This window comes from Oncorhynchus mykiss, chromosome 6 (assembly GCF_057628025.1).
Source record: "Oncorhynchus mykiss isolate SJ-2025 chromosome 6, ASM5762802v1, whole genome shotgun sequence".
NCBI lineage: Eukaryota > Metazoa > Chordata > Actinopteri > Salmoniformes > Salmonidae > Oncorhynchus > Oncorhynchus mykiss.
Genome location: NC_143027.1, coordinates 80107501 through 80135000, shown reverse-complemented (window position 1 = coordinate 80135000; position 27500 = coordinate 80107501). Strand labels below are relative to the sequence as shown.

Here is a 27500-nt window from a genome sequence, read left to right as displayed (position 1 = left end):
TAATAACAACACTGAATACATGTCTCACCATTCAAAACTAACAACAACACTGAATACATGTCTCACCGTTCAAAACTAACAACAACACTGAATACATGTCTCACCATTCAAAACTAACAACAACACTGAATACATGTCTCACCGTTCAAAACTAACAACAACACTGAATACATGTCTCACCGTTCAAAACTAACAACAACACTGAATACATGTCTCACCGTTCAAAACTAATAACAACACTGAATACATGTCTCACCATTCAAAACTAACAACAACACTGAATACATGTCTCACCGTTCAAAACTAACAACAACACTGAATACATGTCTCACCGTTCAAAACTAATAACAACACTGAATACATGTCTCACCATTCAAAACTAATAACAACACTGAATACATGTCTCACCATTCAAAACTAATAACAACACTGAATACATGTCTCACCGTTCAAAACTAACAACAACACTGAATACATGTCTCACCATTCAAAACTAACAACAACACTGAATACATGTCTCACCGTTCAAAACTAACAACAACACTGAATACATGTCTCACCATTCAAAACTAACAACAACACTGAATACATGTCTCACCGTTCAAAACTAACAACAACACTGAATACATGTCTCACCGTTCAAAACTAATAACAACACTGAATACATGTCTCACCGTTCAAAACTAATAACAACACTGAATACATGTCTCACCATTCAAAACTAACAACAACACTGAATACATGTCTCACCATTCAAAACTAATAACAACACTGAATACATGTCTCACCGTTCAAAACTAATAACAACACTGAATACATGTCTCACCGTTCAAAACTAACAACACTGAATACATGTCTCACCGTTCAAAACTAACAACAACACTGAATACATGTCTCACCGTTCAAAACTAATAACAACACTGAATACATGTCTCACCATTCAAAACTAATAACAACACTGAATACATGTCTCACCGTTCAAAACTAACAACAACACTGAATACATGTCTCACCATTCAAAACTAATAACAACACTGAATACATGTCTCACCATTCAAAACTAACAACAACACTGAATACATGTCTCACCATTCAAAACTAACAACAACACTGAATACATGTCTCACCATTCAAAACTAATAACAACACTGAATACATGTCTCACCATTCAAAACTAATAACAACACTGAATACATGTCTCACCGTTCAAAACTAATAACAACACTGAATACATGTCTCACCATTCAAAACTAACAACAACACTGAATACATGTCTCACCGTTCAAAACTAACAACAACACTGAATACATGTCTCACCATTCAAAACTAATAACAACAACACTGAATACATGTCTCACCATTCAAAACTAATAACAACACTGAATACATGTCTCACCATTCAAAACTAATAACAACACTGAATACATGTCTCACCATTCAAAACTAATAACAACACTGAATACATGTCTCACCGTTCAAAACTAACAACAACACTGAATACATGTCTCACCGTTCAAAACTAACAACACTGAATACATGTCTCACCATTCAAAACTAATAACAACACTGAATACATGTCTCACCGTTCAAAACTAACAACAACACTGAATACATGTCTCACCATTCAAAACTAATAACAACACTGAATACATGTCTCACCGTTCAAAACTAACAACACTGAATACATGTCTCACCATTCAAAACTAATAACAACACTGAATACATGTCTCACCGTTCAAAACTAACAACACTGAATACATGTCTCACCATTCAAAACTAACAACACTGAATACATGTCTCACCATTCAAAACTAACAACAACACTGAATACATGTCTCACCATTCAAAACTAACACTAACACTGAATACATGTCTCACCATTCAAAACTAATAACAACACTGAATACATGTCTCACCATTCAAAACTAATAACAACACTGAATACATGTCTCACCGTTCAAAACTAACAACAACACTGAATACATGTCTCACCGTTCAAAACTAATAACAACACTGAATACATGTCTCACCGTTCAAAACTAACAACAACACTGAATACATGTCTCACCGTTCAAAACTAATAACAACACTGAATACATGTCTCACCATTCAAAACTAACAACAACACTGAATACATGTCTCACCGTTCAAAACTAATAACAACACTGAATACATGTCTCACCGTTCAAAACTAACAACAACACTGAATACATGTCTCACCATTCAAAACTAATAACAACACTGAATACATGTCTCACCGTTCAAAACTAATAACAACACTGAATACATGTCTCACCGTTCAAAACTAACAACAACACTGAATACATGTCTCACCATTCAAAACTAATAACAACACTGAATACATGTCTCACCATTCAAAACTAATAACAACACTGAATACATGTCTCACCGTTCAAAACTAACAACAACACTGAATACATGTCTCACCATTCAAAACTAATAACAACACTGAATACATGTCTCACCGTTCAAAACTAACAACAACACTGAATACATGTCTCACCGTTCAAAACTAATAACAACACTGAATACATGTCTCACCGTTCAAAACTAATAACAACACTGAATACATGTCTCACCATTCAAAACTAACAACAACACTGAATACATGTCTCACCATTCAAAACTAACAACAACACTGAATACATGTCTCACCATTCAAAACTAACAACAACACTGAATACATGTCTCACCATTCAAAACTAACAACAACACTGAATACATGTCTCACCATTCAAAACTAACAACAACACTGAATACATGTCTCACCATTCAAAACTAACAACAACACTGAATACATGTCTCACCGTTCAAAACTAATAACAACACTGAATACATGTCTCACCGTTCAAAACTAATAACAACACTGAATACATGTCTCACCGTTCAAAACTAATAACAACACTGAATACATGTCTCACCGTTCAAAACTAACAACAACACTGAATACATGTCTCACCATTCAAAACTAATAACAACACTGAATACATGTCTCACCGTTCAAAACTAATAACAACACTGAATACATGTCTCACCGTTCAAAACTAATAACAACACTGAATACATGTCTCACCATTCAAAACTAATAACAACACTGAATACATGTCTCACCATGTGATACTATGTATGTGAAAGTTTACCCACACAACTCTACTGGGGGCTGTTAGGTCGTTTTAGTTCTTGAAGCAGTGGTGTAGTCCCACTCCTTCCCTGTTGTTTTGTGTTGATTAGACAGCAACGGGCTTAGAGTGCTAGACAGGTAGGTTAGTTACCCAGACAGGTCTTCATATCTTCAGAAGACATGAATCCATCGAAGCAGAGACACTGGTACTCTCCTGGGATGTTGGTACACTGGCCTCCATCACAGATGTCTGGACTGTCCTCACACTCATCAATGTCTGGAGGGAGACAGAATAACACATTCACTAGAACACTCACTAATCCAACAGACACACATATATCTGTAAGGACAGAGAAGGACAGACACACATATGTCTGTAAGGACAGAGAAGGACAGACACACATATGTCTTTAAGGACAGAAAAGGACAGACACCCATATGTCTTTAAGGACAGAAAAGGACAGACACACATATGTCTGTAAGGACAGAGAAGGACAGACACACATATGTCTGTAAGGACAGAGAAGGACAGACACACATATGTCTGTAAGGACAGAGAAGGACAGACACACATATGTCTGTAAGGACAGAGAAGGACAGAACTGTAGACAGACAGTCTGCTGAACATAGACCAGTTCACATTCATACCAGCTGAGGAAAGACATCTTGCATAGCTGCTCACCTGGCAACCAACAGTAAACAGGAGAAAACATGGGGAAATGGTAAGATTAGTCAACAATGTGCTTCTGTGTTTCAATTTATTGTACCATTTTGTATGATTTGGGCTGTTGTATCTCTCCCTGGTAACAGAGCCAAATGGGAGTCATGTGTTGAGAGGGATGAGACTGATATCAAAGGAAATGATTCCCAGTCCCCTCACAAGGCCCTGTCTGGAGGTAGGACGTCTATGTCTAACTGTCTAGAAACACAGTGTATTTAAGTGTTATAGGGCTCTCCCTGGCTCCTGGTGAACAAATAGACAAACAGGTTGGGTTGAAGTAGGGGTGGAGGACAGAGAGACATAGACTGAGACACGAGAGAGAGAGAGAGAGAGAGAGAGAGAGAGAGAGAGAGAGAGAGAGAGAGAGAGAGAGAGAGAGAGAGAGAGAGAGAGAGAGAGATCATCTAACAGTCCTACTGACCAGTGCAGGTCCTGAGGTCTGGCATCAGGGCGTATCCAGAGCGACAGCTGCACTCATAGCTCCCCTCTGAGTTGGTACAGAATGTCTCACAACCTCCATTCTGGATCGTACACTCATCAATGTCTGCATGCAGGAGGGAATGAACACACATACATGTTACTACACACACATCATAAGAATGAAACATAACTTGAGACATGCTCATAACTCTTCCTATCCTACACATCAAGCATTTCTGTCATTTAAGTCTGAAGGATTTGGTCGCCATGGCTACAGACACTGGTTCATATGACACAAAAACAAATAGTACTATATCAACACCCCTTTCCTGTTTGAAGGACGCAGACAAATCACAATACTAGTTGAATAATAGAGAACTAACAGTGTAGTTGTTGGAACAGAGTTATCTTACCGACACAGGCCAGTCTGTCCTCCGTGGATTTATATCCAGTATCACAGGAACACTGGTAACGTCCAATCATATTCACACACTGACCGTTCCGACACAGCTTCTCACTCAGTTCACACTCATTAATATCTGTGGAACACACACACGCACGCACGCACCGCACACACACACACACACACACACACACACACACACACACACCATTAAACAGGCCATTAAAAACAACCCCACCAATAAACACAGTTGCTCCATCTTGTGGAGATGTGGAGATGATTGTGAAGCTGTTGGACAATAGATCATCCTCCTCATTTACCCCAAGATACTTCCCTTTCTAAATCAATAGATCATCCTCATTTACTCCTAGAGACTTCCCTTTCTAAATCAATAGATCATCCTCCTCATTTACTCCTAGAGACTTCCCTTTCTAAATCAATAGATCATCCTCCTCATTTACCCCTAGAGACTTCCCTTTCTAAATCAATAGATCATCCTCCTCATTTACTCCTAGAGACTTCCCTTTCTAAATCAATAGATCATCCTCCTCATTTACTCCTAGAGACTTCCCTTTCTAAATCAATAGATCATCCTCCTCATTTACCCCTAGAGACTTCCCTTTCTAAATCAATAGATCATCCTCCTCATTTACTCCTAGAGACTTCCCTTTCTAAATCAATAGATCCTCCTCCTCATTTACCCCTAGAGACTTCCCTTTCCAAATCAATAGATAATCCTCCTCATTTACCCCTAGAGACTTCCCTTTCTAAATCAATAGATCCTCCTCCTCATTTACCCCAAGAGACTTCCCTTTCTAAATCAATAGATAATCCTCCTCATTTACCCCTAGAGACTTCCCTTTCTAAATCAATAGATCATCCTCCTCATTTACTCCTAGAGACTTCCCTTTCTAAATCAATAGATCATCCTCCTCATTTACCCCTAGAGACTTCCCTTTCTAAATCAATAGATCATCCTCCTCATTTACTCCTAGAGACTTCCCTTTCTAAATCAATAGATCCTCCTCCTCATTTACCCCTAGAGACTTCCCTTTCTAAATCAATAGATCATCCTCCTCATTTACCCCTAGAGACTTCCCTTTCTAAATCAATAGATCCTCCTCCTCATTTACCCCTAGAGACTTCCCTTTCTAAATCAATAGATAATCCTCCTCATTTACCCCTAGAGACTTCCCTTTCTAAATCAATAGATCATCCTCCTCATTTACTCCTAGAGACTTCCCTTTCTAAATCAATAGATCATCCTCCTCATTTACCCCTAGAGACTTCCCTTTCTAAATCAATAGATCATCCTCCTCATTTACTCCTAGAGACTTCCCTTTCTAAATCAATAGATCCTCCTCCTCATTTACCCCTAGAGACTTCCCTTTCTAAATCAATAGATCATCATCCTCATTTACTCCTAGAGACTTCCCTTTCTAAATCAATAGATCATCCTCCTCATTTACTCCTAGAGACTTCCCTTTCTAAATCAATAGATCATCCTCCTCATTTACTCCTAGAGACTTCCCTTTCTAAATCAATAGATCATCCTCCTCATTTACTCCTAGAGACTTCCCTTTCTAAATCAATAGATCATCCTCCTCATTTACTCCTAGACTTCCCTTTCTAAATCAATAGATCATCCTCCTCATTTACTCCTAGAGACTTCCCTTTCTAAATCAATAGATCATCCTCCTCTTTTACCCCTAGAGACTTCCCTTTCTAAATCAATAGATCCTCCTCCTCATTTACCCCTAGAGACTTCCCTTTCTAAATCAATAGATCATCCTCCTCATTTACCCCTAGAGACTTCCCTTTCTAAATCAATAGATCATCATCCTCATTTACTCCTAGACTTCCCTTTCTAAATCAATAGATCATCCTCCTCATTTACCCCTAGAGACTTCCCTTTCTAAATCAATAGATCCTCCTCCTCATTTACCCCTAGAGACTTCCCTTTCTAAATCAATAGATCATCCTCCTCATTTACCCCTAGAGACTTCCCTTTCTAAATCAATAGATCATCCTCCTCATTTACTCCTAGAGACTTCCCTTTCTAAATCAATAGATCATCCTCCTCATTTACCCCTAGAGACGTCCCTTTCTAAATCAATAGATCATCCTCCTCATTTACTCCTAGAGACTTCCCTTTCTAAATCAATAGATAATCCTCCTCATTTACCCCTAGAGACTTCCCTTTCTAAATCAATAGATCATCCTCCTCATTTACCCCTAGAGACTTCCCTTTCTAAATCAATAGATCATCCTCCTCTTTTACCCCTAGAGACTTCCCTTTCTAAATCAATAGATCATCATCCTCATTTACTCCTAGAGACTTCCCTTTCTAAATCAATAGATCCTCCTCCTCATTTACTCCGAGACTTCCCTTTCTAAATCAATAGATCCTCCTCCTCATTTACTCCTAGAGACTTCCCTTTCTAAATCAATAGATCCTCCTCCTCTTTTACTCCTAGAGACTTCCCTTTCTAAATCAATAGATCCTCCTCCTCCTTTACTCCTAGAGACTTCCCTTTCTAAATCAATAGATCAACCTCCTCATTTACCCCTAGAGACGTCCCTTTCTAAATCAATAGATCATCCTCCTCATTTACTCCTAGAGACTTCCCTTTCTAAATCAATAGATAATCCTCCTCATTTACCCCTAGAGACTTCCCTTTCTAAATCAATAGATCATCCTCCTCATTTACCCCTAGAGACTTCCCTTTCTAAATCAATAGATCATCCTCCTCTTTTACCCCTAGAGACTTCCCTTTCTAAATCAATAGATCATCATCCTCATTTACTCCTAGAGACTTCCCTTTCTAAATCAATAGATCCTCCTCCTCATTTACTCCTAGAGACTTCCCTTTCTAAATCAATAGATCCTCCTCCTCTTTTACTCCTAGAGACTTCCCTTTCTAAATCAATAGATCCTCCTTCTCCTTTACTCCTAGAGACTTCCCTTTCTAAATCAATAGATCAACCTCATTTACCCCTAGAGACTTCCCTTTCTAAATCAATAGATCATCCTCATTTACCCCTTGAGACTTCCCTTTCTAAATCAGCTACAAAACACAACCAGGGGCAAGATGGGTAAGGATGAGTGTTCAACTCGCACACACATGCACGTGCACACACACTCCAGTCATGTTCCTGTTCATTCTGATAGGATTATACCACTGTCAATGGAAAAATCTGCACACAAATCTAACATTTTCTTTTTGTATTTGTTGCCATTAAATCAACTCAAGTTCTCTCAGTCACCACACTATTTCATTGATGTGTCCTAGTTTTAAGGCAGCCGACACTCTTAATAAAAGGCTTTCGGGTTCTTCAGCTGTCCCTGGTTGAAAGGGTTTCACCCGAAACCAAAAGGGTTCTACCTGGAACCAAAAAAGGGTCTCACACTGATGACCTCATCACTCACCGAGACAGGCGGATCCGTCGGGGGCAATCTCGTGTCCGTCGGGACACAAACACTGGAAGCTGCCCTCGTTGTTCACACACTCACCACCGCGACACAGCAGAGGGTTCCGCTCACACTCATCAATGTCTGGGAGGAGAGAACACAGAGTGAGAGAGAGACAAACACACACACACACACACACACACACACACATAGACAGAAAGAAAGAAAGAAAGAAAGAAAGAAAGACAAAGAGAGAGCGAGAGTCACATACGTCAGACTATTTATCCATATTTTGTCATCTGTAGTCATTACTACTTAGTGGGAATAGTAAATATAATTTTACTCAGTCAGGAATGTGTTCAAAGCCAAGCCATGGCTATTACATTCATAAATAGAGAAATAAACCATTGAACATGAAACATTTTCACAGATGTCAGGACCTTATGACCAGTAATTGCATATAAAACCGTCTGGATGCTGGAGTGTGTGTGTGTGTAAATCAAGCAGTAAAATACAATTATCCAGAGAAAAATGGTACTGTGGGTTGAGAGTATAGGGAGTGATCTGAGCGTGCTCTAAATGTATGGCTGGTATTCCCATAAAGGCTGTAACACGCACACAGCACAGGCCTGGGGAGCGAATCCCCCTCTCTTCCTTACACACACACACAAACACACACACACACACACACACACACACACACACACAAAACACACACACACACACACACACACACACACACACACACACACACACACACACACGGTGCTTGAGTACTGGGTCTGTAACAGGATGTCAGCATGGCAGGACTCCCCTGCCCTGATCCACTTCATAGAGCGTTTTAAGGGCCTGTGGCAGAGTTACTATGGAGAAGGAGTTACTATGGAGAAGGAGTTACTATGGAGATGGAATTACTATGGAGATGGAGTTACTATGGAGAAGGAGTTACTATGGAGATGGAATTACTATGGAGATGGAGTTACTATGGAGATGGAGTTTCCTTATGTGTTATTATGTTATTATAGACTGAATTTGTTTTCATCTGTCATGTACTCCACAATACAGTACTGATAGAGGTAGAATCTAGTACTGGGATGGGACAGCTGTCCAGATGTGTCCAGGTGTGTTCAGCTCTGTCCAGATGTGTTCAGCTCTGTCCAGATGTGTTCAGCTCTGTCCAGATGTGTTCAGCTCTGTCCAGATGTGTCCAGATGTGTTCAGCTCTGTCCAGATGTGTCCAGATGTGTTCAGCTCTGTCCAGATGTGTTCATCTCTGTCCAGATGTGTTCAGCTCTGTCCAGATGTGTCCAGATGTGTTCAGCTCTGTCCAGATGTGTCCAGATGTGTTCAGCTCTGTCCAGATGTGTTCATCTCTGTCCAGATGTGTTCAGCTCTGTCCAGATGTGTTCAGCTCTGTCCAGATGTGTCCAGGTGTGTTCAGCTCTGTCCAGATGTGTTCATCTCTGTCCAGATGTGTTCAGCTCTGTCCAGATGTGTTCAGCTCTGTCCAGATGTGTCCAGATGTGTTCAGCTCTGTCCAGATGTGTTCAGCTCTGTCCAGATGTGTCCAGGTGTGTTCAGGTGTGTTCGGTTGTGTCCAGGTGTGTGCAGGTGTGTTCAGGTGTGTTCGGTTGTGTCCAGATGTGTCCAGGTGTGTTCAGGTGTGTTCGGTTGTGTCCAGATGTGTCCAGGTGTGTTCAGGTGTGTTCGGTTGTGTCCAGGTGTGTTCAGGTGTGTTCGGTTGTGTTCAGGTGTGTTCAGGTCTGTCCAGGTGTGTCCAGTTGTGTCCAGCTGTGTTAAGGTGTGTTCAGTTGTGTCTAGGTGTGTGCAGGTGTGTTAAGGTGTGTGCAGGTGTGTCCAGGTGTGTGCAGGTGTGTTAAGGTGTATCCAGGTGTGTGCAAGTGTGTGCAATTGTGTGCAGGTGTGTCCAGGTGTGTGCAGGTGTGTGCAAGTGTGTGCAGGTGTATTAAGGTGTGTGCAGGTGTGTTAAGGTGTATCCAGGTGTGTACAAGTGTGTTAAGGTGTATCCAGGTGTGTTAAGGTGTATCCAGGTGTGTGCAGGTGTGTTAAGGTGTATCCAGGTGTGTTAAGGTGTGTGCAAGTGTGTGCAGGTGTGTTAAGGTGTATCCAGGTGTGTTAAGGTGTATCCAGGTGTGTTAAGGTGTGTGAAAGTGTGTGCAGGTGTGTCCAGGTGTATGCAGGTGTGTCCAGGTGTGTGCAGGTGTGTCCAGGTGTGTGAAGGTGTGTGCAGGTGTGTTAAGGTGTGTGCAGGTGTGTTAAGGTGTATCCAGGTGTGTGCACGTGTGTTAAGGTGTATCCAAGTGTGTTAAGGTGTATCCAGGTGTGTGCAGGTGTGTCCAGGTGTGTGCAGGTGTGTCCAGGTGTGTTAAGGTGTGTGCAGGTGTGTCCAGGTGTGTTAAGGTGTGTGCAGGTGTGTCCAGGTATGTCTCGGTGTGTTCAGGTGTGTTTAGGTCCTCTACTCACCCATGCAGTTTTTCATCATCATGAAGCCGCTCTCGTAACCTTCAAAACATTCGCACTCGAAGTTCCCACCTGTGTTCACACACGTGCCCTGACCACACAGGTCTGGAGAGATACGGCATTCGTCGATGTCTGGAAGGAGAAACACCCACACACACATCACAGTTAGTTTCCAAAAACACATTAAGAGACATTGCATTGTGAGTAATGTAGTATTTCTGATGCGCTGTTTTGACATATACTATCTTGTGTGTCTGAAAGCTTTAGACGGAGCTCTAGATGTATGCTCTGTATGAGCTGTAGACTGACCTGTACAGTTCCTCTCATCAGAGTCCAGAGCGAAGCCGTTGTCACAGCGACAACGGAAACTACCGATGGTGTTCCTACACTTCCCATTGGAGCACAAGCTGTGGATCATCTTACACTCGTTTATATCTAAGAAAGAGGGAGGTAAGGAGGGATGGAGGGATAGAGAGAGAGATAGAGAGACAAATAGAGAGAGAGAAGGACTTATTATATATTTTACTTGCTTTGGCAATGTAAACATATGTTTCCCATAGCAATAAAGCCATTTGAATCGAATTGAGAGAGAGAGAGAGAGAGAGAGAGAGAGAGAGAGAGAGAGAGAGAGAGAGAGAGAGAGAGGTTACAGCAGGTTTTTGAGTTTGTTCACCTGTTATTTTGTTGTCATTTCCCCTAGATTTTGCTCGCCTGAAGTAGAGTATATTGTGATAAATTGCAGGCCACACTACTTGCCTAGAGAGTTTTCAGCTATACTTTTTGTGGCTGACTATTTACCACCACAGACAGATGCTGGCACTAAGACCGCACTCAGTCAGCTGTATAAGGAAATAAGCAAACAGGAAACCACTCACCCAGAGGCGGCGCTCCTAGTGGCCGGAGACTTTAATGCAGAGAAACTGAAATCACTTCTACCAAATTTCCATCAACATGTTAAATGTGCAACCAGAGGGAAAACAATTCCAGATCACCTGTACTCCACACACAGAGACATGTACAAAGCTCTCCCTCGCCCTCCATTTGGTAAATCTGACCACAACTCTATCCCCCTGATTCCTGCTTACAAGCAAAAATTAAAGCAGGAAGCACCAGTGACTCAGTCTATAAAAAAATGGTCAGATGAAGCAGATGCTAAACTACAGGACTGTTTTGCTATCACAGACTGGAACATGTTCCGGGATTCTTCCGATGGCATTGAGGAGTACACCACATCAGTCACTGGCTTTATCAATAAGTGCATCGAGGACTTCGTCCCCACAGTGACTGTATGTACATACCCCAACCAGAAGCCATGGATTACAGGCAACCTTCGCACTGAGCTAAATGGTAGAGCTGCCGCTTTCAAGGTATGGGACTCTAACCCGGAAGCTTACAAGAATGCCCTGCGACGAACAATAAAATAGGCAAAGCGTCAATACAGGGCTAAGATTGAATCATACTACACCGGCTCCGACGCTCGTCTTATGTGGCAGGGCTTGCAAACTACTACAGACTACAAAGGGAAGCACAGCCGCGAGCTGCCCAGTGACACGAGCCTACCAGACGAGCTAAATCACGTCTATGCTCGCTTCGAGGCAAGCAACACTGAGGCATGCATGAGAGCATCAGCTGTTCCGGACGACTGTGTGATCACGCTCTCCGTAGCCGATGTGAGCAAGACCTTTAAACGGGTCAACATACACAAGGCTGCGGAGCCAGATGGATTACCAGGACGTGTGCTCTGGGCATGTGCTGACCAACTGGCAGGTGTCTTAACTGACATTTTCAACATGTCCCTGACTGAGTCTGTAATACCAACATGTTCAAGCAGACCACCATAGTCCCTGTGCCCAAGAACACAAAGGCAACATGCCTAAATGACTACAGACCCGTAGCACTCACGTCCGTAGCCAAGTGCTTTGAAAGGTTGGTAATGGCTCACATCAACACAATTATCCCAGAAACCCTAGACCCACTCCAATTTGCATACCGCCCAAACAGATCCACAGATGATGCAATCTCTATTGCACTCCACACTGCCCTTTCCCACCTGGACAAAAGGAACACCTATGTGAGAATGCTATTCATTGACTACAGCTCAGTGTTCAACACTATAGTACCCTCAAAGCTCATCACTAAGCTAAGAGTCCTGGGACTAAACACCTCCCTTTGCAACTGGATCCTGGACTTCCTGACAGGCCGCCCCCAGGTGGTGAGGGAAGGTAGCAATACATCTGCCACGCTGATCCTCAACACTGGAGCTCTCCAAGGGTGCGTGCTCAGTCCCCTCCTGTACTCCCTGTTCACCCACGACTGTATGGCAAGGCACGACTCCAACACCATCATTAAGTTTGCAGATGACACAACAGCACGCAACAGCCTGATCACCAACAACGACGAGACAGCCTATAGGGAGGATGTCAGAGACCTGGCCGGGTGGTGCCAGAATAACAACCTATCCCTCAACGTAACCAAGACTAAGGAGATTATTGTGAACTACAGGAAAAGGAGGACCGAGCACACCCCCGTTCTCATCAACGGGACTCTAGTGGAGCAGGTTGAGGGCTTCAAGTTCCTTGGTGTCCACATCAACAACAAACTAGAACGGTCAAAACAGACCAAGACAGTCGTGAAGAGGGCATAACAAAGCCTATTCCCCCTCAGGAAACTAAAAAGATTTGGCATTGGTCCTGAGATCCTCAAAAGGTTCTACAGCTGCAACTGGTTGCATCACTGCCTGGTACGGCAATTGCTCGGCCTCTGACCGCAAGGGTAGTGCGTACGGCCCAGTACATCACTGGTGCTAAACTGCCTGCCATCCAGGACCTTTACACCAAGCGGTGTCAGAGGAAGGCCCTAAAAATAGTCAAAGACCCCAGCTTCCCCAGTCATAGACTGTTCTCTCTCCTCAACAATTTATACCCCCAAGCCATAAGACTCCTGAACAGGTAATCAAATGGCTACCCGTACTATGGGCATTGTATGCCCCCTTGAGGAAGGACCTGAAGGAATATAGAAGTTAGGGGAAGGGAGTAGGTTTGAAATGGAATGTATCCGGCCAACCTTTGAGGAAGGGCCGTCCATTAATGAAGTCTCCTCTGTTTGCGAAGCCGGGTCCCCTGGGACAGAGCTGGCTGTACTCCTGAGAGCCTTTCTCCGGACACTCGTCACATTCTGGGCCCCAGGCCACACCCACCGAGCAGCAGCACGCGTCCACACGGTGACGACCCTGGATAGGGGCTCCACAACGCTCATCCTCGTGGCTCAGATAACACTGCTCTGTACGCAGGTCTGGAGGGGGAAACATACGATAACAAAACACCGTAACGCAAAATCAGTTTTAAAAAATGTAGTACATCCAGAAATGAAAGGCAATGACCCCATTTTGAATCTTATAATTCTTGTGGAGTACACAACAGTGTAATGGACTACAGTACCCATTAGCGTAGTGCTTGTGGACTACAGTACCCACCTATACATGTTCGTCCGGTGGCGTCGACGGTCATCCCAGAGGGACACTGGCAGATGAAGGAACCCACGGTGTTCACACACTTCCCATTGATACACACCCCCGGAAACACCTCACACTCATTAACATCTACAGGTGGAGAGAGAACACACAACCTAGACTCCATTAACAACAACACAACACTAGAAACACAACAGACACACATACTAGAGCCTGTTATCAACAACAGAATAATACAACGTTAAGTCAACTAACAGAACTATTTATTGTCCATGAGAACTATGATAAAATCATTGCGTTGGGTGATTTTAATATTCATGTTGACAAAGAGACTGACTCCAAGGCCATTGCATTTATGAATGTGTTGAGCTCTATATACTTTATCCAACAAGACAATTAGAAACAGCAGATAAAACATCTAGGGGTTATTTTAGATTCTGAACTCAATTTCGAATCACACACTGGGAATGTGACCAAAATAGCTTTATACCACCTGAGGAACATTGCCAAGATGCCGTCGTTTCTCTCTCAGGCTGATACAGAGACTCATCCATGCTTTTATTACAAGCAGGCTTGACTACTGTAATGCTCTCCTTTCTGGTCTACCCAAGAAAGCCATTGGTCAACTGCAAAACATACAAAATGCTGCAGCACGGGTACTGACCAAGACCAGACGGAGAACACACATTACACCAGTTTTAAGGTCTCTGCACTGGCTGCCTGTGAGTAATATAATTAATTTTAAGATTCTTCTATTCGTTTATAAATCAATCCACGATTGTGCACCCCAATACATGTCAGACATGCTTTTAAGTTATGTACCCAGTAGGTCCCTCAGGTTCTTTGGCAGAGGCCTTTTAACTATCCCAAAGCCTAGGACCAAGAGGCATGGAGAGGCAGCATTTAGTTATTATGCCCCCAGCCTCTGGATTAGCCTGCCAGAGAACCTGAGGAGAGCCGAAACTGTAGACATCTTTTTAAAACACACGTTTTTAGCTTTGCTATTCCTTAGGGTGCTTTTGAGTTTTTATTGTTATTCTTTAGTTTTTTATCCTCTTAGGTTTGCTGTGTAGTAAATATTTCAGTTTTTATTTTCATAGTTTGTTATTTGTTTTGTCTTGTGAAGAACATTGTGTTGCATTCCATGTCTGAAATGTGCTGTGTAAATAAAGCGTCATTTGATACATGCCAACGCAAACAATCAATGCAAAAAACTGCATTATAACCCGTTTTTGAAATCCAACACTGGATTTGAGGGAATATGTGTATTTGCTAAGTGAAAGACGAGTCTTGTCGGAGTCCTTCTCCAGGTGTCATTACCTTCACAGATGGTCCCTCTGACTCTAGCATAACCCTTAGTGCAGAAATGATCTGAAACAGAAGGAGGAAGAGAGAACAAGCCATATTAAAATACCTCCACATTCTGTGAGACCCTGACCTAAAGGCTTTCATGTGTAATAGATCTGGTCATGACCTGACCGGGAAAAACTCCTGGCCCCAGTTATAGGATCATTCACACTTGGTACAGAGGCCTAGCTACAGTACAGGTTGTAATTCTACCTAGCTACAGTACAGGTTGTAATTCTACCTAGCTACAGTACAGGTTCTAATCCTCACCTAGGTACAGTACAGGTTCTAATCCTCACCTAGGTACAGTACAGGTTGTAATTCTACCTAGGTACAGTACAGGTTGTAATTCTACCTAGGTACAGTACAGGTTGTAATTCTACCTAGGTACAGTACAGGTTGTAATTCTACATAGCTACAGTACAGGTTGTAATTCTCACCTAGTTACAGTACAGGTTGTAATTCTACCTAGCTACAGTACAGGTTGTAATTCTACCTAGCTACAGTACAGGTTGTTCTTCTCACCTAGGTACAGTACAGGTTGTAATTCTACCTAGCTACAGTACAGGTTGTAATTCTCACCTAGCTACAGTACAGGTTGTAATTCTACCTAGTTACAGTACAGGCTGTAATTCTACCTAGCTACAGTACAGGTTGTAATTCTACCTAGCTACAGTACAGGTTGTAATTCTACCTAGCTACAGGACAGGTTGTAATTCTACCTAGTTACAGTACAGGTTGTAATTCTACCTAGGTACAGTACAGGTTGTAATTCTACCTAGCTACAGTACAGGTTGTAATTCTACCTAGGTACAGTACAGGTTGTAATTCTCACCTAGTTACAGTACAGGTTGTAATTCTACCTAGCTACAGTACAGGTTGTAATTCTACCTAGGTACAGTACAGGTTGTAATTCTACCTAGGTACAGTACAGGTTGTAATTCTACCTAGCTACAGTACAGGTTGTAATTCTCACCTAGGTACAGTACAGGTTGTAATTCTACCTAGGTACAGTACAGGTTGTAATTCTACCTAGCTACAGTACAGGTTGTAATTCTACCTAGTTACAGTACAGGTTGTAATTCTACCTAGGTACAGTACAGGTTGTAATTCTCACCTAGTTACAGTACAGGTTGTAATTCTACCTAGCTACAGTACAGGTTGTAATTCTCACCTAGCTACAGTACAGGTTGTAATTCTACCTAGCTACAGTACAGGTTGTAATTCTACCTAGCTACAGTACAGGTTGTAATTCTCACCTAGTTACAGTACAGGTTGTAATTCTACCTAGCTACAGTACAGGTTGTAATTCTACCTAGGTACAGTACAGGTTGTAATTCTACCTAGCTACAGTACAGGTTGTAATTCTACCTAGGTACAGTACAGGTTGTAATTCTACCTAGCTACAGTACAGGTTGTAATTCTACCTAGGTACAGTACAGGTTGTAATTCTACCTAGGTACAGTACAGGTTGTAATTCTCACCTAGCTACAGTACAGGTTGTAATTCTACCTAGGTACAGTACAGGTTGTAATTCTCACCTAGCTACAGTACAGGTTGTAATTCTACCTAGCTACAGTACAGGTTGTAATTCTCACCTAGCTACAGTACAGGTTGTAATTCTACCTAGCTACAGTACAGGTTGTAATTCTCACCTAGTTACAGTACAGGTTGTAATTCTACCTAGCTACAGTACAGGTTGTAATTCTACCTAGCTACAGTACAGGTTGTAATTCTCACCTAGCTACAGTACAGTTTGTAATTCTACCTAGGTACAGTACAGGTTGTAATTCTCACCTAGTTACAGTACAGGTTGTAATTCTACCTAGCTACAGTACAGGTTGTAATTCTACCTAGGTACAGTACAGGTTGTAATTCTACCTAGCTACAGTACAGGTTGTAATTCTACCTAGGTACAGTACAGGTTGTAATTCTACCTAGCTACAGTACAGGTTGTAATTCTACCTAGGTACAGTACAGGTTGTAATTCTACCTAGGTACAGTACAGGTTGTAATTCTCACATAGCTACAGTACAGGTTGTAATTCTACCTAGGTACAGTACAGGTTGTAATTCTACCTAGCTACAGTACAGGTTGTAATTATACCTAGCTACAGTACAGGTTGTAATTCTACCTAGCTACAGGACAGGTTGTAATTCTCACCTAGCTACAGTACAGGTTGTAATTCTACCTAGCTACAGTACAGGTTGTAATTCTACCTAGGTACAGTACAGGTTGTAATTCTCACCTAGCTACAGTACAGGTTGTAATTCTACCTAGGTACAGTACAGGTTGTAATTCTACCTAGCTACAGTACAGGTTGTAATTCTACCTAGGTACAGTACAGGTTGTAATTCTCACCTAGTTACAATACAGGTTATAATTCTCACCTAGCTACAGTACAGGTTGTAATTCTACCTAGCTACAGTACAGGTTGTAATTCTACCTAGGTACAGTACAGGTTGTAATTCTCACCTAGTTACAGTACAGGTTGTAATTCTCACCTAGCTACAGTACAGTTTGTAATTCTACCTAGCTACAGTACAGGTTGTAATTCTCACCTAGCTACAGTACAGGTTGTAATTCTACCTAGCTACAGTACAGGTTGTAATTCTACATAGCTACAGTACAGGTTGTAATTCTCACCTAGTTACAGTACAGGTTGTAATTATACCTAGCTACAGTACAGGTTGTAATTCTACCTAGCTACAGGACAGGTTGTAATTCTCACCTAGCTACAGTACAGGTTGTAATTCTACCTAGCTACAGTACAGGTTGTAATTCTACCTAGGTACAGTACAGGTTGTAATTCTCACCTAGCTACAGTACAGGTTGTAATTCTACCTAGGTACAGTACAGGTTGTAATTCTACCTAGCTACAGTACAGGTTGTAATTCTACCTAGGTACAGTACAGGTTGTAATTCTCACCTAGTTACAGTACAGGTTATAATTCTCACCTAGCTACAGTACAGGTTGTAATTCTACCTAGCTACAGTACAGGTTGTAATTCTACCTAGGTACAGTACAGGTTGTAATTCTCACCTAGTTACAGTACAGGTTGTAATTCTCACCTAGCTACAGTACAGTTTGTAATTCTACCTAGCTACAGTACAGGTTGTAATTCTACATAGCTACAGTACAGGTTGTAATTCTCACCTAGTTACAGTACAGGTTGTAATTCTACCTAGCTACAGTACAGGTTGTAATTCGACCTAGCTACAGTACAGGTTGTAATTCTCACCTAGCTACAGTACAGGTTGTAATTCTACCTAGGTACAGTGCAGGTTGTAATTCTCACCTAGTTACAGTACAGGTTGTAATTCTACCTAGCTACAGTACAGGTTGTAATTCTACCTAGGTACAGTACAGGTTGTAATTCTACCTATCTACAGTACAGGTTGTAATTCTACCTAGGTACAGTACAGGTTGTAATTCTACCTAGCTACAGTACAGGTTGTAATTCTACCTAGGTACAGTACAGGTTGTAATTCTACCTAGGTACAGTACAGGTTGTAATTCTCACCTAGCTACAGTACAGGTTGTAATTCTACCTAGGTACAGTACAGGTTGTAATTCTCACCTAGCTACAGTACAGGTTGTAATTCTACCTAGCTACAGTACAGGTTGTAATTCTCACCTAGCTACAGTACAGGTTGTAATTCTACCTAGCTACAGTACAGGTTGTAATTCTCACCTAGTTACAGTACAGGTTGTAATTCTACCTAGCTACAGTACAGGTTGTAATTCTACCTAGCTACAGTACAGGTTGTAATTCTCACCTAGCTACAGTACAGGTTGTAATTCTACCTAGGTACAGTACAGGTTGTAATTCTACCTAGCTACAGTACAGGTTGTAATTCTACCTAGGTACAGTACAGGTTGTAATTCTACCTAGCTACAGTACAGGTTGTAATTCTACCTAGGTACAGTACAGGTTGTAATTCTACCTAGGTACAGTACAGGTTGTAATTATACCTAGCTACAGTACAGGTTGTAATTCTACCTAGCTACAGGACAGGTTGTAATTCTCACCTAGCTACAGTACAGGTTGTAATTCTACCTAGCTACAGTACAGGTTGTAATTCTACCTAGGTACAGTACAGGTTGTAATTCTCACCTAGCTACAGTACAGGTTGTAATTCTACCTAGGTACAGTACAGGTTGTAATTCTACCTAGCTACAGTACAGGTTGTAATTCTACCTAGGTACAGTACAGGTTGTAATTCTCACCTAGTTACAGTACAGGTTGTAATTCTCACCTAGCTACAGTACAGGTTGTAATTCTACCTAGCTACAGTACAGGTTGTAATTCTACCTAGGTACAGTACAGGTTGTAATTCTCACCTAGTTACAGTACAGGTTGTAATTCTCACCTAGCTACAGTACAGTTTGTAATTCTACCTAGCTACAGTATAGGTTCTAATTCTCACCTAGCTACAGTACAGGTTCTAATTCTCACCTAGCTTCAGTACAGGTTCTAATTCTCACCTAGCTTCAGTACAGGTTCTAATTCTCACCTAGCTATAGTACAGGTTGTAATTCTCACCTGGTTCACACTAGGCACAGGTTCTTCCCCAGGCCTCTCCCCAGAGAAGGGCTACAGGTTAAATAGGTTCTATAAGTTCTAGAGATTCTAGATGTTCCATATGGTTCTATATGGTTCTGTAGGTTCCCACTAACCTGGTTCACACTTGGCACAGGGACTTCCCCAGGCCTCTCCCAGTGTGGAACAGCAGTGGGATTTCAGAGTGGCTCCGTTGATGTTGATCTCACAGCGTCCGTTAATCACCTTCAGCCAACATGTGCCTTTACTGGTCTCTACAGGGACAGGGAGAGGGAGGGCAGAGGACTGTACTAATACACATCATAACATTTCACAGCTGCCATTTTAGCCCCTCAGATAGTAGTCCCCTCTGGTCAAAAGTAACATCCTCTCACAAACACACACACACACAAACAGCAGGGGTTGTTATACTCACGTACCTATACACTGTGTTCCAGAGGCGTCCAGCGTGCTGCCTGCTGAGCAGAGACACACGTAGGACCCCGGGCTGTTCTTACAGTCCCCGTTCACACACGGCTTCGACTCACACTCATCAATGTCTGCAGGAGACAACACATATTCATTAATATCGACAAGAAACACACACACATCTATATGAATTAGAGGAGAAAATAATCCACAAATCAATATCTACAGGAAGATGTGTTACCACGTCTTTCTTTCTACTCCTGACAAGCTTCTAACACGTCTTCTGTGTGACAGACCGACAGCAGGGCTGGGGGTCAACCACATTTAAATTCCAGACAATTACGGAAGTACCTTGAAATTCCAATTCCAAATCTCTGAACTTTAAATGTGATTAAACCCAACCCTGACAGACAGACGGACAGACAGTAACTGGTCTGGGCCAGTGTATCTCACCTTCACAGACATCCGTCTCAGCGTGGAACAGGAAGCCGGTGGGACAGTGGCAGGTGAAACTACCTGGAGTGTTCCTGCACAGGCCGTTGTCACACAGTAACCTGTTCACTGCACACTCATCTATGTCTGAGAGGAGACAGATACACAGACGGAGGTAATACCACAGAATGATATCTTAGAACTCATTTAATACGATCTCTACGGTTGATACATTCATCTACAGTATGTCTCAAGAGACAGACAGACAGACAGACAGACAGACAGACAGACAGACAGACAGACAGACAGACAGGGATAGCAACATTAGGATAACCCAGTCATTTTAAGGATACATCATGGGACTTACCAACACAGTGTTTTCCAGTGGTGTCCACCTCAAAGCCCATGTTACAGTTACACTTATAGGTCCTCAGCATGTTCTCACACACACCGTTCTGACAGATGTCCGGGTCCAGAGCACACTCATTAATATCTGGGAGAGATAAACACACAGGCACACAAGGTTAATATCTGGGAGAGATAAACACACAGGCACACAAGGATAATATCTGGGAGAGATAAACACACAGGCACACAAGGTTAATATCTGGGAGAGAGAGACGTTTTTGATCGTTACCTCTGCCATCGCTGGTGGTGCCGGGGCCATTACTACACAGGGCCAGGAACTCAGCTGCAAAACACACACACACACACACACACACACACACACACACACACACACACACACACACACAGGGGTTAGTGAAACTACTAAACGAAATAACAGCGTTTTGTGAAAACATCACATTTGCCAACATCCAGAGATCTCAGAGCAAGTAATTTCATACCATGTTATTATCCGTTTCCATGCTTTCTCATTTGGTCTGGATATATATGAAATGACCCCTTAATGTGGTGGAACTTTGGCGTCTTTTTGATACAGACTTTAACAGGAAGAGCTAATGAGAAATGACTGGTTGTAGTGTTATTATGTGTGGCGAGGTGGAGGGGTGGAGGGGGGTGGCAGTATGGAGGAGTGGGGGTGGAGGAGTGGAGGGGGTGGCAGGGTGGAGGAGTGGGGGTGGAGGGGGGTGGCAGGGTGGAGGAGTGGGGGTAGATTGGTAGAGGGGGGTGGCAGAGTGGAGGAGTGGGGGTGGAGGAGTGGAGGGGGTGGCAGGGTGGGGGTGGAGGAATGGAGGTGGAGGAGTGGGGGTGGAGGTGGAGGGGGGTGGAGGAGTGGAGGTGGAGGAGTGGAGGGGGTGGCAGGGTGGGGGTGGAGGAATGGAGGTGGAGGAGTGGGGGTGGAGGTGGAGGAGTGGGGATAGAGGTGGAGGAGTGGAGGTGGAGGGGGGTGGAGGAGTGGAGGTGGAGGAGTGGAGGGGGTGGTAGGGTGGGGGTGGAGGAATGGAGGTGGAGGAGTGGGGGTGGAGGTGGAGGAGTGGAGGTGGAGGGGGGTGGAGGAGTGGAGGTGGAGGAGTGGAGGTGGAGGGGGGTGGAGGAGTGGAGGTGGAGGAGTGGAGGGGGTGGCAGGGTGGGGGTGGAGGAATGGAGATGGAGGAGTGGGGGTGGAGGTGGAGGAGTGGAGGTGGAGGGGGGTGGAGGAGTGGAGAGGGAGGAGTGGGGGTGGAGGTGGAGGAGTGGTGTTGGAGTCAGACAGTCAGACAGTCAGAGATTACAGGCCACAGCAGATGAAGACAACATCTCCTGTTTCTGTGGATTGAATCAGATTAAGAGTTGGATGGTTTATAGTTACCAACCATAGAACATCAGTGCATGGTAACGCTGTTACTTTGTCATAGCCGGAACAGCCGTGAATATCAATCTCTGTAATCATGACTCAGACAGAGTGAATGTCAAACTGCAGACTCCATCTTGATGCCTCAAGAGTGTGTCCCTCATATCGCTCTGTCTGTTGGACATCAGCTGGTCTGTGGTATTACTAACGTTAGCTGGGATCATCCACTTCACTCAGGACAACAGCATGAGTGGTGGCTATGTAGACCCAGTTGTGTGTGTGTGTGTGTGTGTGTGTGTGTGTGTGTGTGTGTGTGTGTGTGTGTGTGTGTGTGTGTGTGTGTGTGTGTGTGTGTGTGTGTGTGTGTGTGTGTGTGTGTGTGTACCTGAGTTTTGGGGTGGGCATGGTTGGCAGGACTCTCCAAAGGCGTACTCCACACTGGCACAGCAGCATTCTGACTTGGTCACGGCTCCGAAGAATGGCTTCACACACTGTCCCCGCTTGTATCCTCCATAACAAGTGCTGCGCATATGTGTGTCTGGAATCAGGATACAGAGAAAACTATCAATCTATCTCTTCCTGTTTCTCTCACTCCTTCCCCTCCTCCCTCCCTCCCTCCCCTCCCCCCTTCCTCCCTCCCCCCTCCTCCCTCCCCCCCTCCTCCCTCGCTCCCTCCCCTCCTCCCTCCCCCCTCGCTCCCTCCCTCCCTCGCTCCCTCCCTCCCTCGCTCCCTCGTTCAGACAAACAACAGAGAAACAAACAGGGTTGTGTATCGAAGGGATTGCAGCATTCCCCTGATCTGATATACGAATGCAGTCGACCCAAACTGTACACTTCCTGCCTGCCCACTCACATTGTGAAACCAGGAATATGGTCCCAAACCAATACTATGACCACACACTCTTAGAAAAAAAGGGTTCCAAAAGGGAATTTGTGATTGATTAAACCAAATCAATCAATCAATAATAGATTGATCATAGATCAGATTCTAGAGAGGAGACACTCACCGACACAGACGCGGCCATCCAGACCCACGGCCAGACCAGCCATACACTCACACCTGAAGGACCCCTCCGTATTCACACAGCGGCCGTTCATACAGATCCCTGGAGTCTCACACTCATCAATGTCTGGGAGAGAGACAGAGGAGACAGGAGGAGAACAGGGGAGACAGGAGGAGAACAGGGGAGACAGGAGGATAACAGGGGAGACAGGAGGAGAACAGAGGAGACAGGAGGAGAACAGGGGAGACAGGAGGAGAACAGGGGAGACGGGAGGGGAGAACAGAGGAGACAGAAGGGGAGAACAGGGGAGACAGGAGGAGAACAGGGGAAACAGGAGGAGAACAGGGGAGACAGGAGGGGAGAACAGAGGAGACAGGAGGGGAGAACAGGGGAGACAGGAGGAGAACAGGGGAGACAGGAGGAGAACAGGGGAGACAGGAAGGGAAACAGGTGAAAGGGGGTAGGGGTAGCAGGGGAGACAGGGAGGGAGACAGGTGGAAGGGGGTAGGGGTAGCAGGGGAGACAGGAAGGGAAACAGGTGAAAGGGGGTAGGGGTAGCAGGGGAGACAGGAGGAGAACAGGGGAGACAGGAGGAGAACAGGGGAGACAGGAAGGGAAACAGGTGAAAGGGGGTAGGGGTAGCAGGGGAGACAGGAAGGGAAACAGGTGAAAGGGGGTAGGGGTAGCAGGGGAGACAGGAAGGGAAACAGGTGAAAGGGGGTAGAGGTAGCAGGGGAGACAGGAAGGGAAACAGGTGAAAGGGGGTAGGGGTAGCAGGGGAGACAGGAGGAGAACAGGGGAGACAGGAGGAGAACAGGGGAGACAGGAAGGGAAACAGGTGAAAGGGGGTAGGGGTAGCAGGGGAGACAGGAAGGGAAACAGGTGAAAGGGGGTAGGGGTAGCAGGGGAGACAGGAAGGGAAACAGGTGAAAGGGGGTAGAGGTAGCAGGGGAGACATGGAGGGAAACAGGTGAAAGGGGGTAGGGGTAGCAGGGGAGACAGGAAGGGAAACAGGTGAAAGGGGGTAGGGGTAGCAGGGGAGACAGGAAGGGAGACAGGTGAAAGGGGGTAGGGGTAGCAGGGGAGACAGGAAGGGAAACAGTTGAAAGGGGGTAGGGGTAGCAGGGGAGACAGTAAGGGAAACAGGTGAAAGGGGGTAGGGGTAGCAGGGGAGACAGGAGGGGAAACAGGTGGAAGGGGGTAGGGTTAGCAGGGGAGACAGGAAGGGAAACAGGTGAAAGGGGGTAGGGGTGGCAGGGGAGACAGTAAGGGAAACAGGTGAAAGGGGGTAGGGGTAGCAGGGAGACAGGACGGGAAACAGGTGAAAGGGGGTAGGGGTAGCAGGGGAGACAGGAAGGGAGACAGGTGGAAGGGGGTAGGGGTAGCAGGGGAGACAGTAAGGGAAACAGGTGAAAGGGGGTAGGGGTAGCAGGGGAGACAGGAGGAGAACAGGGGAGACAGGAGGAGAACAGGGGAGACAGGAAGGGAAACAGGTGAAAGGGGGTAGGGGTAGCAGGGGAGACAGGAAGGGAAACAGGTGAAAGGGGGTAGGGGTAGCAGGGGAGACAGGAGGAGAACAGGGGAGACAGGAAGGGAAACAGGTGAAAGGGGGTAGAGGTAGCAGGGGAGACAGGAAGGGAAACAGGTGAAAGGGGGTAGGGGTAGCAGGGGAGACAGGAAGGGAAACAGGTGAAAGGGGGTAGGGGTAGCAGGGGAGACAGGAAGGGAGACAGGTGGAAGGGGGTAGGGGTAGCAGGGGAGACAGGAAGGGAAACAGGTGAAAGGGGGTAGGGGTGGCAGGGGAAACAGTAAGGGAAACAGGTGAAAGGGGGTAGGGGTAGCAGGGAGACAGGAAGGGAAACAGGTGAAAGGGGGTAGGGGTAGCAGGGGAGACAGGAAGGGAAACAGGTGAAAGGGGGTATGGGTAGCAGGGGAGACAGGAAGGGAAACAGGTGAAAGGGGGTAGGGGTAGCAGGGGAGACAGGAAGGGAAACAGGTGAAAGGGGGTAGGGGTAGCAGGGGAGACAGGAAGGGAAACAGGTGAAAGGGGGTAGGGGTAGCAGGGGAGACAGTAAGGGAAACAGGTAAAAGGGGGTAGGGGTAGCAGGGAGACAGGAAGGGAAACAGGTGAAAGGGGGTAGGGGTAGCAGGGGAGACAGGAAGGGAAACAGGTGAAAGGGGGTATGGGTAGCAGGGGAGACAGGAAGGGAAACAGGTGAAAGGGGGTAGGGGTAGCAGGGGAGACAGGAAGGGAAACAGGTGAAAGGGGGTAGGGGTAGCAGGGTAACAAAGGTTATGATAGGATACAATGGAACACGGTTTACCAGACCTACAGTGCCTTGCGAAAGTATTCGGCCCCCTTGAACTTTGCGACCTTTTGCCACATTTCAGGCTTCAAACATAAAGATATAAAACTGTATTTTTTTGTGAAGAATCAACAACAAGTGGGACACAATCATGAAGTGGAACGACATTTATTGGATATTTCAAACTTTTTTAACAAATCAAAAACTGAAAAATTGGGCGTGCAAAATTATTCAGCCCCTTTACTTTCAGTGCAGCAAACTCTCTCCAGAAGTTCAGTGAGGATCTCTGAATGATCCAATGTTGACCTAAATGACTAATGATGATAAATACAATCCATCTGTGTGTAATCAAGTCTCCGTATAAATGCACCTGCACTGTGATAGTCTCAGAGGTCCGTTAAAAGCGCAGAGAGCATCATGAAGAACAAGGAACACACCAGGCAGGTCCGAGATACTGTTGTGAAGAAGTTTAAAGCCGGATTTGGATACAAAAAGATTTCCCAAGCTTTAAACATCCCAAGGAGCACTGTGCAAGCGATAATATTGAAATGGAAGGAGTATCAGACCACTGCAAATCTACCAAGACCTGGCCGTCCCTCTAAACTTTCAGCTCATACAAGGAGAAGACTGATCAGAGATGCAGCCAAGCGGCCCATGATCACTCTGGATGAACTGCAGAGATCTACAGCTGAGCTGGGAGACTCTGTCCATAGGACAACAATCAGTCGTATATTGCACAAATCTGGCCTTTATGGAAGAGTGGCAAGAAGAAAGACATTTCTTAAAGATATCCATAAAAAGTGTTGTTTAAAGTTTGCCACAAGCCACCTGGGAGACACACCAAACATGTGGAAGAAGGTGCTCTGCTCAGATGAAACCAAAATTGAACTTTTTGGCAACAATGCAAAACGTTATGTTTGGCGTAAAAGCAACACAGCTGAACACACCATCCCCACTGTCAAACATGGTGGTGGCAGCATCATGGTTTGGGCCTGCTTTTCTTCAGCAGGGACAGGGAAGATGGTTAAAATTGATGGGAAGATGGATGGAGCCAAATACAGGACCATTCTGGAAGAAAACCTGATGGAGTCTGCAAAAGACCTGAGACTGGGACGGAGATTTGTCTTCCAACGAGACAATGATCCAAAACATAAAGCAAAATCTACAATGGAATGGTTCAAAAATAAACATATCCAGGTGTTAGAATGGCCAAGTCAAAGTCCAGACCTGAATCCAATCGAGAATCTGTGGAAAGAACTGAAAACTGCTGTTCACAAATGCTCTCCATCCAACCTCACTGAGCTCGAGCTGTTTTGCAAGGAGGAATGGGAAAAAATGTCAGTCTCTCGATGTGCAAAACTGATAGAGACATACCCCAAGCGACTTACAGCTGTAATCGTAGCAAAAGGTGGCGCTACAAAGTATTAACTTAAGGGGGCTGAATAATTTTGCACGCCCAATTTTTCAGTTTTTGATTTGTTAAAAAAGTTTGAAATATCCAATAAATGTCGTTCCACTTCATGATTGTGTCCCACTTGTTGTTGATTCTTCACAAAAAAATACAGTTTTATATCTTTATGTTTGAAGCCTGAAATGTGGCAAAAGGTCGCAAAGTTCAAGGGGGCCGAATACTTTCGCAAGGCACTGTACATTAA

General features: G+C 44.3%; 1 protein-coding gene across 2 annotated transcripts in view; it reads right to left on the bottom strand.

The window, feature by feature from the left end:
• The window catches only part of LOC110526764 (fibrillin-1), a 161127-nt gene that overhangs the window by 73824 nt on the left and 59803 nt on the right, over positions 1 to 27500 (bottom strand). For both annotated transcript variants that reach the window (XM_090239009.1, XM_090239010.1), the window contains exons 16-31: positions 23543 to 23665; positions 22921 to 23073; positions 21438 to 21491; positions 21168 to 21293; positions 20822 to 20947; positions 20380 to 20499; positions 20077 to 20214; positions 15369 to 15419; positions 14052 to 14177; positions 13643 to 13870; positions 10889 to 11014; positions 10583 to 10711; positions 8117 to 8242; positions 4697 to 4822; positions 4285 to 4407; positions 3294 to 3419 (exon numbers count right to left, since the gene is read on the bottom strand). In XM_090239009.1, coding sequence (XP_090095135.1) covers positions 3294 to 3419; positions 4285 to 4407; positions 4697 to 4822; positions 8117 to 8242; positions 10583 to 10711; positions 10889 to 11014; positions 13643 to 13870; positions 14052 to 14177; positions 15369 to 15419; positions 20077 to 20214; positions 20380 to 20499; positions 20822 to 20947; positions 21168 to 21293; positions 21438 to 21491; positions 22921 to 23073; positions 23543 to 23665 — 2001 coding nt within the window. The remainder of the gene's footprint in view (positions 1 to 3293; positions 3420 to 4284; positions 4408 to 4696; positions 4823 to 8116; positions 8243 to 10582; positions 10712 to 10888; positions 11015 to 13642; positions 13871 to 14051; positions 14178 to 15368; positions 15420 to 20076; positions 20215 to 20379; positions 20500 to 20821; positions 20948 to 21167; positions 21294 to 21437; positions 21492 to 22920; positions 23074 to 23542; positions 23666 to 27500) is intronic.